The following is a 13,172-nucleotide window of genomic DNA, read 5'->3' on the forward strand; positions in this document are numbered from 1 at the left end:
ATTTAATAGGTTTACTGACAGTGTCCTGTCTCAGGTCCTCGCTGTGATCGCTGCGCTCCTGGTTACTATGGTGATCCTGAGCAGCCTGGCGGGACGTGCAGGCCGTGCCAGTGCAACGGGAACGTTGACCCCCAGGACCCAGAGTCATGTGACCCACGAACCGGCCAGTGCCTCAAGTGCCTGTATAACACTGACGGCCACTCTTGCTCTGAGTGTAAATTGGGTTATTATGGAAATGCGCTCGCCCAGGACTGTAGACGTAAGTACAGTGACATAAAATGTGAATAAATCCATGCATTTAAATCTAATTCTGCACTCTGTCTCATCCTGCAGGCTGTACTTGTGTAACTGCTGGCACTTTACAGGGCTACTGTAATAATGGAGTATGTCACTGTAATAAGCAGACTGGAGATTGCCCCTGCAAACCAAACATCATCGGCCACAAATGTGACAATTGCGCCCCCAACCACTGGAACTTCGGCTCGGACTGTGGATGTGAACCCTGTGGATGCGTCCAGCCAAATGCCCTCAGCACCCATTGCAATATGGTATGACCTGGTTTCTTCATATTCATATCTTTCTAATCAAACCTTTATTTTATCAAGGTTCGTCTCTCAAGATTAAAACCTCTTTTTGAAAGAGACAAGCGTGAAATGGCAGCATAAAACTTTAAAAAATACAAAGTGTATTAAATGATTTCTATTTTATCATTATACTAAGGCTAAACCTAATTATTAATATACTATTTATAGGGATGTCAAATCGATTAATCGCATCTAACATAAAAGTTTGTTTACATGATATATATATATATATACATATATATACACACACACATATACAGTATTATGTAAACACAAACTTGTGCTAGATGCGATTAATCACGATTAATCGAAGTGACAGCATTAATTATTTACAATATACACTTCCATTCACAAGTTTTGCATGAGATATTTTTAAGAAATTAAACTTTCTTTTGTTCAGCAAGGAGACATTAAATTTGTCAAAACTGTTTTCACCATTGATAAAAATAATAAATGTTTCTTGAGCACCAAATCAGCATATTAGAGTGATTTCTGAAGGATCATGTGACACTGATGACTGGAGTAATGATGCTGAAAATTCAGCTTTGCATCACAGGAATGAATTACATTTTAAATATATTCAAATGTAAAACAGTTTTTTTTTAATTTGTAATAATATTTCACTATTAATGTTTTTAATTGGTGAGCATAAGAGACACCAAACTATTGAATTATTTTTTATCTTTGCAAAATTAAAGATACAGTTACATATAAAATATAAAATTAAATAAAAAAAAAATAGAAAGTGGGTACAATATCAATTCACTACCTTAAGAAGTTGTAGTAGATATTTTAGATATAAATTATGATTAAATTATTTAATCATACATTTAAATTTAATTTAAATGATATAATTATTTTAGTTTTCTTTCAATTTAAATGCTTAAGATGTTGCTTTATTTATTTTTGACTATTTAATTTATTTAATTTTTTAATAAATTTTTTTCACTGAAGAGGACTTGGATTTGAGTATGTTTTCAGGGCTTAATGATTTTTGCAAATAGTTTCAATGGCCAAATTTACTGTTAATCACTCCTCTTTCTTTTCTTCTGTCTCTCTTCGTACCTGAAGTTCAGTGGCCAGTGTCATTGTCAGCCAGGTTTTGGAGGACGGCAGTGCAATGAGTGTGAGATGTTCCACTGGGGTGATCCCAGAGTAAAGTGTGAAGGTGAGTATTGCACAAATATAGTACATCAAACTCCTTTTCCTCTCTGTGTCAGATCATTAGTGCTTTATCTCCCTCTGATCAGAGTGTAACTGCCACCCTTTGGGGTCCGAGACGGCTCAGTGTGACCGCGCAACAGGCGCATGTGAGTGTAAGGAGGGAGCTTCAGGCCGTCACTGCGATGAGTGTGCCCGTGGCTTTACCGGAAACTTCCCCAAGTGCGTTCGCTGCCATCCCTGCTTCCAGCTCTGGGATGATGCCATCTGCCAAGTCAACCGAGATCTGACCCACATCAAGGATGTCATTGCCATGATTCTGGAGAAGGGTGAGGTGCCCGGAGTCAGTGACAGCCGCATCCGTGAACTGGAGAAGAAGCTGGCACAGGTTCAAGACCTGATCAAAGATGGAGACCAAGAGGGAATCTATAACTTAATCAGCCAGGCTATTGATGACTTGAGGTAAAGCCTGCACACAGTGGGTCGGCACTGTAAATGTCATTACACTTTATTAAAGGGTTATTTCACCCAAAAATGAAATTTCTGTCATTAATTACTCACCCTCATGTCATTCCAAACCCGTAAGACCTTTGTTCATCTTCGGAACACAAATTAAGATATTTTTGATGAAATCCGAGAGCTTTCTAACCTCCTTATAGACAGCAACGTCATAATAACCAATTTCATGGCCCAGAAAGATATTAAAAGACATCGTTAAAATAGTCCACATGACTGCAGTGGTTCAACCTTAATGTTATGAAGCGGCGAGAATACTTTTTGTGCACAAAACAAAAATAATGACTTTATTCAACAATTTCTTCTCTTCCCTGTAAGTCTCCAACGCTGTTCACATTGTAAACACAGTGCAGAGCTTCCATGTTCTATGTCAGAATGCTGACTCATTATTGGCCAGCTCCTGCGTCAGCATCACACACATGCGTCGTGCTGCTCACATGTACAGCGTCGGCCAATAATCAGCCGGCGTTCTGACATAGAACCCGGAAGTGCTGCACTGTGTTTATAATGTGAACAGCGTTGGAGACTTCATAACATTAAGGTTGAACCACTGTAGTCACATGGACTAGTTTAACAATGTCTTTACTACCTTTCTGGGCCTTGAAACTGGTTATTATGACGTTGCTGTCTTTAAGAACGTCAGAAAGCTCTCGGATTTCATCAAAAATATCTTAATTTGTGTTCTGAAGATGAACTAAAGTCTTACGGGTTTTATTTTATTCGCCAAACATAACTTTTAGTCACATTTGCCACATGGTGAGTGTTATTTTGTATTTTGCTTGCATGTTAAATGAAGGTAATTAGAATTTTTCTCCATTTTAAATTAACATAATTTCAGAGCAGAGATAGCTTTGACTGATGGGCGTCTGATGGGTGTGATTCGGGAGCTGAATGTAACGGCAGACCTTGACAACGCTCTGAAACAAAACCTAACTGCACTGGAGAAAGAACTGAAAGACTTGAACAATACTCTTCACCAATTGCGCAGAGGGCTGGAGAACTACCTCACTGCTGGATTGGCAGGTAAATTAGTGTTTCTTAGCAAGTATTATGTGATTAAACACATGAAATCAAAACTGACCAATGAAAATTATTTCATCCCAAAGAATGCATTATTTGGCTTTGTAGTCTTTTCAGCAAAATCTCTTTTTACCTGAAATTACTTTTTTCTGTTAATGTCAGTTTTGGATAATATTAAAGGGTTAGTTCACCCAAAAATGAAAATTCTGTCATTAATTACTCACCCTCATATCATTCCACACCCGTAAGACCTTCGTTCATCTTCGGAACACAAATTAAGATATTTTTGATAAAATCCGATGGCTCAGTGAGGCCTCCATTGCCAGCAAGACAATTAACACTTTCGATGCCCAGAAAGCTACTAAAGACATATTTAAAACGGTTCATGTGACTACAGTGGTTCAACCTTAATGTTATGAAGGCGACGAGAACACTGCTTCATGAAGCTTTGAAGCTTTACGAATCTTTTGTTTCGAATCAGTGGTTCGGAGCGTGTGTCAAACTGCCAATGTTTAAGTCCTTTCCATAGATTTTGCCCAGAAAAATGTGCAGAAAAACTATATAGATTACACCAGGGCCTGCTCTTAATCAGACCACATTTTCAGTCCTCATCATTTTGTTAAAAACATTTAACCTATGTTGATGTCTTTTGTCATTTTTCTTATACAGAGCAATTTGAAAATGTGCGCAAGTACTACCAGAGTTCACTGAATTCAGAGCAGCGATGTAATGCCTCCGTATACGGACCTCAGAGTCCCGTGGAACAGTCTCAAGACACACGTAACCGTACTGAAGCCCTGCTGAAAGAGAGAAAGGACAGCTTCCTCCGTACACTTGCCGCCAACAATAGGTCTTTGTCTGAACTGGAGGATAAAGCTCACGAGATAGACCGAAAGGTCCATCATCTCAGCAACAAGGTAGAGACTTTGGGTAAAACTTTGGGCTTGAGACCTGAACGGCGGAGAATTATTAGCTAGATCAGTGACACATCCTTGTTTCTATTATACCTTAAGGTATGTGGTGGCCATGGAAATGCTAGTGCAAATAGTAGCTGTCCAGATAGCCTTGTGGAGGAGCTGGTTGTCGTGACCGTGACGGTGTGCTGAAGTGTGGAGGGAAAGGATGTAATGGAACTGTTGGTGCCTCAGTGACGGCTCTGGATCACGCTGATGATGTTCATAAGAGCCTGACCGCTGCCAGCAATGAGTTACAAACCATGGCTAAAAAGGTAAACGGCTGTCTGTTTGAGCATGTGCAGTATGTGTGTGTTAAGAAAAAAACCTGAAATAATCTCTGCTTACATCTCAGCTTCGAGACATTGCTACACTCACCCAGACTGTGAAAAAACAAGCGAACAACACTCTCAATAAAGCCCAGAGCAAGAAAGATCTCTTTGAGAATTCCAACAAGTTACTCAGAGACTTCATTCAGAAGATTAGAGATTTTTTGAATGGTCAGTGATCGTGTGATTATGCTTCAATATTGTTGATGTGTTGTGAAATGCAGTGGCATTAAAGGGGGGGGAATTAAAATGACTCACCCTCATGTTGTTTGAAATTCAGATGTTTTTTGGAAGATTAAAGGATATATTTTGCAGAATTTCTAAAAAAAAAAGAAAAAAAAAAGAACCATAATATACTACCTTTCAAAATTATGCAGTCTGTACGATTTTTTAAAATATTTTTTTGTTAAAGTCTCTTATGCTCACCAAAGCTGCATTTATTTGATAAAAAAAAAATATTGTGAAATATTACTAAAATTTAAAATACCCAATTTCTATTATATTATATCTTATATGTAATTTTTTTTGTTGTTGTTGTTGTGATGGCACAGCTGAATTTTCAGCATCATTACTCCAGTCTTCAGTGTCACATGATCCTTCAGAAATCATTCTAATATGCTGATTTTCTGCACAAGAAACATTCGTTATTATTATAAATGTTGAAAACAGTGGTGCTGCTTAATATTTTTGTGGAAATTGTAATACTTTTTTTTCAGGATTATTTGATGAATAGAAAATTCAAAAGAACAGTATTTATTTGAAATAGAAATATTTTATTATAATAACATTATAAATGTTTTTACTATCACTTTTGATCAGTCCTTGCTTAAATTATTAATTTCTTAAAAAAAAAAAAAAAAAAGACTTATAGATCTCAAACGTTTGAATGGTAGTGCAATGTAACAATAAGTATCCAACACTTCTAATAAGATAGCTTTGTCTGAGGAACAGCCCAAAATCATTCAAATTTTAAACAACATGAAGGTGAATAAGTTTACATTTTTGCATAAACTGTCATTTTAAAATGTTTAATTATGATAAATGCCTAATTAGCCCTTATTTGAAAACCTTTTTAATGGTAAAACTCATATTTTATTCAGAGGAGGGAGCAGATCCAGAAAGCATTGAAAAAGTGGCCCAGCAGGTTTTGGCGATCTCCTTGCCAGTCAACAGGACCGTAATGGTCAACATAGTCGAGCAAATCAAAGAAAGCATCACCAACCTTACCAACGTGGAGGCGCTGTTCAACCACACCTCAGAGCAACTGGCCAAGGTCAAGGATCTGCTTAAAAGAGCACAAGACGCAAAGTAAGTCAGGGAATGTTGTTCACTGTTTTACACACAAATCTGTATACAGTAAATGATCATTTATTTGTGTGATTTTTGTGTTTGTACAGGTCACAAGCTGAAGGAGTGAGCAATAATATCAATAAAACTAAAGAAGCAATTGAAACCTCTCAAAGTGCTATAAAGAAAGCTAAGGAGGAAATGACCACAGCCCAGGAAAACCTCAAGAATGCCCAGAACATCACTAACATGGTAAACCTGATATTTTTCTCCATATATATATATATATATATATATATATATATATATATATATTAGTGCTGTCTATGTTAAAGTGTTAATGCATGCGATTAATTTTTTTCCAGTTTAACGCATTAAAAATATTAATGCAATTAACGCAGCATCCGTTTTTTCTGTCATCCTTTGGCTAGTATTACAATATATGATCACGCTCTTATTCGTGCAAATGCTTTTATACCATTTAAGCACGCCAAAAGAATCTGTGTCTGTGAATGTCCTCACACACGATGCACAGAAAGACGTGCGCCAGAATCGTGCGCATGGACGGCGCGCCAGAATCAAGTTCTCTGTCACGCTTGAACGAACAGTAACACGCACAATAATGCCAAAAATATCCGTTTTGTCGAGTATCCTCATAAGAGCAGCCTTGAATGAGTTAAATAAAGTCTTAAACGAAAGTAAAGAGCTGTGTGAAAGTGGGATGCGTGTGAGATCCGCGTCATGTGCAGCAGCGGCAGCTCTTAAAGTGACAGTAACCACTAATGCCGTCATTGAAAGAACAAAGGTAACAGAAAATTACTCACTGCTCTTGACTAAAGAACTTTTGTAGCTTTAATAATGATTAATCTATATTTAATTTAGGCTATAAATTATGCAGTGCAGACTGTTTGGTAACTTTATTCAATTTCTGTATTTTTCCTATCTGTTAGACAGGTAGGAAGGGCACAGGTAAATATGACATTTATTATGGGTTTATGTGAGGATTGTTCTAAGTTCACTTAAATTAAAAGCTGTTTTATTTTTGAAGCCTAATAAATGTAAAAATGATATAGCTTTCAATTACACTGTAATGTTGAATGGCTATAAATTATAATGTTTAAAATTGGGGGAAAAATCAATTTCATCGAGACATCAGTAGCAGTATTAGTATCAGTGAATACTGGCCTTCATTCATAAAAAGTAAAAACTAAATATGCTTATATACTTACACTTCCATTCAGAAATTTGGCGTTTGTAAAAATTTTATTTAATGTTTTTGAAAGAAGTTTCTAATGCTCAACTAGGCTGCATTTATTTGATCAAAAATACAGTAAACAGGAATTTATTCCTGTGATGGTAAAGCTGAATTTTCAGTAGTCATTACTCCAGACTTCAGTGTCACATGATCTTTCAGAAATCATTCTGATATGCCAACTTGCTGCTCAAGAAAAATTTATTTTTGATCAGTTTAATGTGTCCTCACTGAATAAAAGTATTAATTCCTTTTTTTAATCTTATTGAACCCAAACTTTTGAACAGTAGTGTATGATCTGATCTAATCTCCTTTCTGTCCCTCTCTTGAGCAGGTTGACGACAAACTCTTAATTTTAGACAACAACCTCATGGATGTGATGATGCGATTGGCCAATTTGTCGCATGGAGTGGATTTATTGAAGAATAAAACGGAGCAGAACAGGGAGATGGCAAAAGATGCCAAAGCCCAGTCGGACAATGCAACTCAAGAGGCTGCTGGACTTCAAGAGGTCTTTGTATATGTGTGAACATCTGGCTGTAGCTCTTCAGATAATGCTTCTGACATTAAAATTAATGTTATTTGTATGTGCATGTTTGTGTTTACCAGGAACTGACAAATGCTGAGAATCTGTACAAGGAGCTGAAAGAGAAAGTAGACTCAGTGGGGGGAGAAGGTAATGTTAACCAGAGAGCCATAGAGATGAAGAAAGAAGCAGAGGAACTGCTGAACAAGACCATCACAGGCATGAACAACCTCAGAAGTACGTGTCCAACTGCATTTAACATTTACTAAAGTAAAGCACTGAAATTTTATGACAGCTAAATTGAACCTATGAGCCAAGGGTATTATCATTAAAGGGTTAGTTCACCCAAAAATTAAATTTATCTCATGATTTACTCACCCTCAAGCCATCCTAGGTGTGTATGACTTTCTTCTTTCAGCCAAACACAATCGGAATTATATTAAAAAATATCCAGGCTCTTCCAAGCTTTATAATGGGAGTGAATGTTGCTCGAGATTTTAAAGCCCAAAAAAGTGCATCCATCCATCATAAAAATAATCAGTACAGCTCCAGAGGGTTAATAAAGGCCTTCTGAAGTGAAGTGATGCGTTTTTGTAAGCAAAATATCCATATTTATAACTTAGATAACTAGAATCACTGGCTTCCGAGTCGAGTTCCGGCGTAAGAGTGACCTCTGACCCGAGTGATGCATTGGCGAACGCTGAAGCACAGAGGATAGAGCAAAAAAAAAAAACCGGTCACGAATTAGAATTCTAAAACGAGAATTTGAGATTGAGTTTGTTGCCCAGCCCTATTTGTTTGAACCACAAGAGGCGATCGTTACCGGAAGCAAGTGACAGTTTATAAAGTTATAATTACAAGTATTTTTCCTTACAAAAACCCATTGCTTCGCTTCAGAAGGACTTTATTAACCCCCTGGAGCCATATGGATTACTTTTATGATGGATGGATGTGCTTTTTTTGGGCTCCAAAATCTCGGCTACTATTCACTGCCATTATAAACGTGGAAGAGCCAGGATGTTTTTTAATATAACTCCGTTTGTGTTTGCCTGAAAGAAGAAAGTCATATACACCTAGGATGGCTTGAGGGTGAGAAAATTATGGGATAATTTTCATTTTTGGGTGAACTAACCCTTTAAGCATTTATAGTATGTGTTATTTATACTGTCATTTTGCTATTAAACTCAATTTTGAGTTATCTGACTATGTTAGTCTGTATTTGGCTCTTTTCTCATCTTCTCTTTTTCTGTTTCCCTCTGAAGAATTGGAGAAAAGGTTAAACAAGAACGAGAAGAAAATGCAGCAGCAGCGAGATGAACTGGCAGATCTGGAGAAAAACGTTACAGATGTCAGAGAATTTATCCGATCAAAAGTCATGGCCTACAACAACTGTCAGTAGGATCTGTAAATAAATGACAAAATCATGAAATCTGAAATCAGTTTATCCTCTGTTACCCTCTGTGTGATTCACATATTGTTCCATTACAACCAAAATTGCTATTTCAATGAGATTCAGCAACTTCACTACTGAATCCGTGGTTTCTCAAACTCTTTCAGGTGCAGGGCAGAAAAACTAATTGCAGATCACCTAATATGCCAAGTCTCGTTTGATGTCCTTGAGTCACCAATCCATTCACAATCCAAACACATTTAATGTTAAAGGGTTAGTTCACCCAAAAATGAAGATAATGTCATTTATTACTCACCCTCATGTTGTTCCACACCCGTAAGACCTTTGTTCATCTTCGGAACACAAATTAAGATCTTTTGATGAAATCCGATGGCTCAGTGAGGCCTGCATTCACAGCAATGGTGCTTCCTCTCTCAAGATCCATAAAGCTACTAAAAACATATTTAAATCAGTTCATGTGAGTATAGTGGTTCAACTTTAATATTATAAAGTGACAAGAATATTTTTTTGTGCGCCAAAAAAAACAAAATAACGATTTTTTAACAATATTTCAAAACACTGCTTCATGAAGCTTCGGAGCTTTACGAATCGAATCAGTGGTTCGTTGCGCCAAAGTCACGTGATTTCAGCAGTTTGGCGGTTTGATACGCGATCCGAATCACTGATTCGATTCGACTGATTCGTAAAGCTCAGAAGCTTCATGAAGCAGTGTTTTGAAATAGATATTGTTAAAAAGTCGTTACTTTGATTTTTTTTGCCACACAAAAAATATTCTCGTTGGTTATAATATTTAAGTCGAACCACTGTACTCACATGAACTGTTTTAAATATGTTTTTAGTACCTTTATAGATCTTGAGAAAGGAAGTACCATTGCTGTGAATGCAGGCCTTACTGAGCCATCGGATTTCATCAAAATATCTTAATTTGTGTTCTAAAGATGAATGAAGGTCTTACGGGTGTAGAACGACATGAGGATGAGTAATTAATGACATTATTTTCATTTTTGGGTGAACTAACTCTTTAACGCTATCAGTTAATTCCTTTTTTGTGTGTGTGTTGGTGCTTTTTGCCAGTTATATTTTTTGATAATTCTTTATTTACATTTTTTTTTTTTATAAGCCAATCAACAAATCAGACCACAGTTTGAGAACCATTGTATTAAATAAACTGTTGTGTAACCTAGTATTTTTCAAAAGTTTGGGGTCAGTAAGTTTTTTTTTTTATTTTGTTTTTTTTGAAAGAATACTTTTATTCATCAAGCGTGCAAAAAATGATCAAAAGTGACAGTAAAGACATTAATAATTATTACAAAAAAATTCCATTTCAAATAAATGTTGTTCTTTTGAACTTTCTATTCATCAATGAATCCTAAAAAAAATGTTTGTTTTCACAAAAATATTAAGCATTTATTTCAGCATTGATTATAATAAGATATGTTTCTTTTCAGTACCGGATAAAATATAGTAAAAAAGAAAACAGTTCTTTTAAGTTGATATTATAATTTCACAATATTACTGTTTTTTCTGTATTTTTGATCAAACAAATTAGCTATGGTAAGCATGTCTTCTTTCAAAATCATTTTTATAAACTCTTACCGACTCCAATCTTTTGAACAGTGGTGTATGTAGACACAATGAAGTGCCTAATGCCATATCATATTTTTTATATTGTGTATAAAACATATATGAACACATTAAAGCTTTGGTATGGAATTTAAAAGTTGTTTTGTTTTATTTATATGAAGAAACAGACAGTTATTTTATGAATTACATCTGATCTACAGGAGGGGGCGATAGAGATTGTAGAAAACATGCAATAGACTGTGGGACATATTACAATGAAATATGTTTATGATTCTAATCCATATTTCTAAATTTCAGGTTTGTTTCCGCGTTATATACTGATCTTTTAAAGTTATGCCCATTAACTTGTTTATCTTTGTGTCATCCTCTCTGTTAGGCAGGGCATGTTCATTTCTGTGAGTAATCCTGTCTGTGTTTGGATCAGTGGCTTTAGTTGATCCTGAGCTTTAATTCATATCATACCACTGAATCACATATTTGTTTCACACTATATTTTTCATTCATCTTGACTGTCTTCTCCTGATATTCCTATACATTTAATAAGAAAAGTATGTTTAATAAGTCAAATCAGTAAGCTTAGGCTATATCCTGTTACTGGGGGTCTCTAGGTCTAGCTTGAATATGACTGGTTGAAATAAGTTACTAATAAAATCATTCTGTGAGCTGTATTCACATAACCAGACAATGTTTAACATGGAGGTCTTTCAAGTGTTATTTGCATTAATATCTAACTTACATGTTACATGTTAAAAAAAAATGAATACAGTAGTGTGTAAGCTTTAATTGTGTTTTACTACTATTACCGTTTATTATGAGAGTCCTTTTGATTCGGTTTTGAGGAGCGCGCGCATTCCTGTTCGACTACGCGCGTTCATGTACAGGGTGCTCCGGAAAGCAAGTAGTGGAATATTGTTTTTCTAAAGAACTTTCCCTGAGGACTGTAGAGCTCTACGATTCACGGGACTCCAGCGCATGTTTTCCATCAGTCATTTCCACAACTGTAACAGGACTTCAGAAAGTCCGTCTGACTCTGATATCTCTTAAAGTCTCATTGGCTTAAAGAACAGCTTGACCATCGACAACATCAGAGTAAACATGTGAGTACTCGCTTCCAACATTGTTAAAGAAATGCGTACGTTTGTGTTTTATTTCTGATATTACTAAAGGTTTTATGTGAAAGTACACTTTGTCCGGTAATTTTATATATATAAGGTGAAGTTGCGTGACAGCTGATTAGTGATTTTCATATTTTAGAGGCGCGCGGCAGTTGAAGGGAGCTCATCATAAAGCGCACCATGCGCGCGCTTCTCTTACTGTTCATCTATGGTAAGTGTAGCTTGAATTAGCGAATCATATTCTTCATTATATGCTGTTGTGGTTTTGTACTGTTATTAGAGCAAGACTGTCAATAATTTAAATATTATTCGTAATACCTTATATTTTATCTTCATGCATTATTAGTAGGCTAGTTTATGTACAATGTATGTTTACAATGTAGTTTACAATGTATGTAAATATGTTTTGTTCAGATGTTAAATGCAAAATGAATTGTTTTGCCTCTGCTTTCTCTATACGTTACCCCTTTTGAGAGAGCTGTTTTTTCCAGAGATTATTACTATAAACTTTGCCATTTGAAAAGCTCGCTTAATTTTTTCCATATATTGATATGCAAGTGTTTCCTACACCTACAGTATGTATTGCATGTATTGCCAAGTTTAAACATTCACCAAATGTCTTTGCGCCTGACCCCACTCAAGACCCATGAATCATTTGCACCTGTTTATATAATTGAAGTCTACTCTATGAATGTCTCAGTAGACTCTGGTTAGTTGACTTGTGATGCTCCACACTAAAACTGAGTCATGAAGGGAGGCTGTTTCTCAAAGCAAAAGGTCTCCAGACTATGTTATTACCCCCCTCCGGCACCCAATTAGCTTATTTGCTCTGTCTAGTTTAAATTGAAACAAATTTACGGGCATACTAAAAGGGAAACAAGAGGTCAGCAGGTTACAAAGAGGCCATGTTTATTATATTAATGAGTGACAGTTCTTCACTCATTGAATTAACTAGGTTCTCTCATCTTTAAGAATAGCGTTAACCAGATATATGCATCCTTGATTGTTCTTTGATGAATTTTTGGATATGAGACACTAAATCTGCTCACTTGAGTATACTGACCTTCACATTCCTTTTTCTCAACCTTTTCTTTCTCTAATCCAGGGCTTCGCAATCGCTACCAAGAGTTTGCCATTATTTGAATGACTTTCAGTGGGATTGTGATTAGAAATAACAAATTAAAGTGAATGAAGAAAAATTCTAGCAAAATAGAACATTGACATGATCTTATAAATATGGTTTATTGATAGTACAATTAGATAAATTCAACTGTTTAGTAGGCTAATAGTTTTATTAGCTATTTGAATAAAAATATTTAATAATTTGCCAATTATAAAGTTGGGAACCCTGTTTCAACACACGTTTTAACTTCCTACACATTTTACTTCCTAATTTTTCCAACATTTCTTTCCTTCTTCTGTTGTTAAATCTAA

The 13,172-nt window shown here is 35.9% G+C and overlaps 2 protein-coding genes across 2 annotated transcripts in view; both read left to right on the forward strand.

The window, feature by feature from the left end:
• The window catches only part of lamb2l (laminin, beta 2-like), a 44,559-nt gene extending 35,186 nt beyond the window's left edge, over positions 1-9,373 (forward strand). The window contains 15 exon segments of the mRNA XM_051880837.1: positions 35-259; positions 334-548; positions 1,656-1,752; positions 1,835-2,207; positions 3,100-3,284; positions 3,951-4,198; positions 4,295-4,340; positions 4,343-4,509; positions 4,590-4,734; positions 5,664-5,871; positions 5,961-6,102; positions 7,437-7,613; positions 7,712-7,865; positions 8,891-9,019; positions 9,186-9,373. Coding sequence (XP_051736797.1) covers positions 35-259; positions 334-548; positions 1,656-1,752; positions 1,835-2,207; positions 3,100-3,284; positions 3,951-4,198; positions 4,295-4,340; positions 4,343-4,509; positions 4,590-4,734; positions 5,664-5,871; positions 5,961-6,102; positions 7,437-7,613; positions 7,712-7,865; positions 8,891-9,019; positions 9,186-9,205 — 2,531 coding nt within the window. The 3' untranslated portion in view covers positions 9,206-9,373.
• A 2,135-nt stretch (positions 9,374-11,508) lies between these two features.
• lamb2 (laminin, beta 2 (laminin S)) overlaps positions 11,509-13,172 on the forward strand; it is a 40,208-nt gene continuing 38,544 nt past the window's right edge. Inside the window, exons 1-2 of the mRNA XM_051880385.1 lie at positions 11,509-11,720; positions 11,878-11,949. Coding sequence (XP_051736345.1) covers positions 11,919-11,949 — 31 coding nt within the window. The 5' untranslated portion in view covers positions 11,509-11,720; positions 11,878-11,918. The remainder of the gene's footprint in view (positions 11,721-11,877; positions 11,950-13,172) is intronic.

The sequence above is a fragment of the Ctenopharyngodon idella genome, chromosome 22 (genome assembly GCF_019924925.1).
Source record: "Ctenopharyngodon idella isolate HZGC_01 chromosome 22, HZGC01, whole genome shotgun sequence".
NCBI lineage: Eukaryota > Metazoa > Chordata > Actinopteri > Cypriniformes > Xenocyprididae > Ctenopharyngodon > Ctenopharyngodon idella.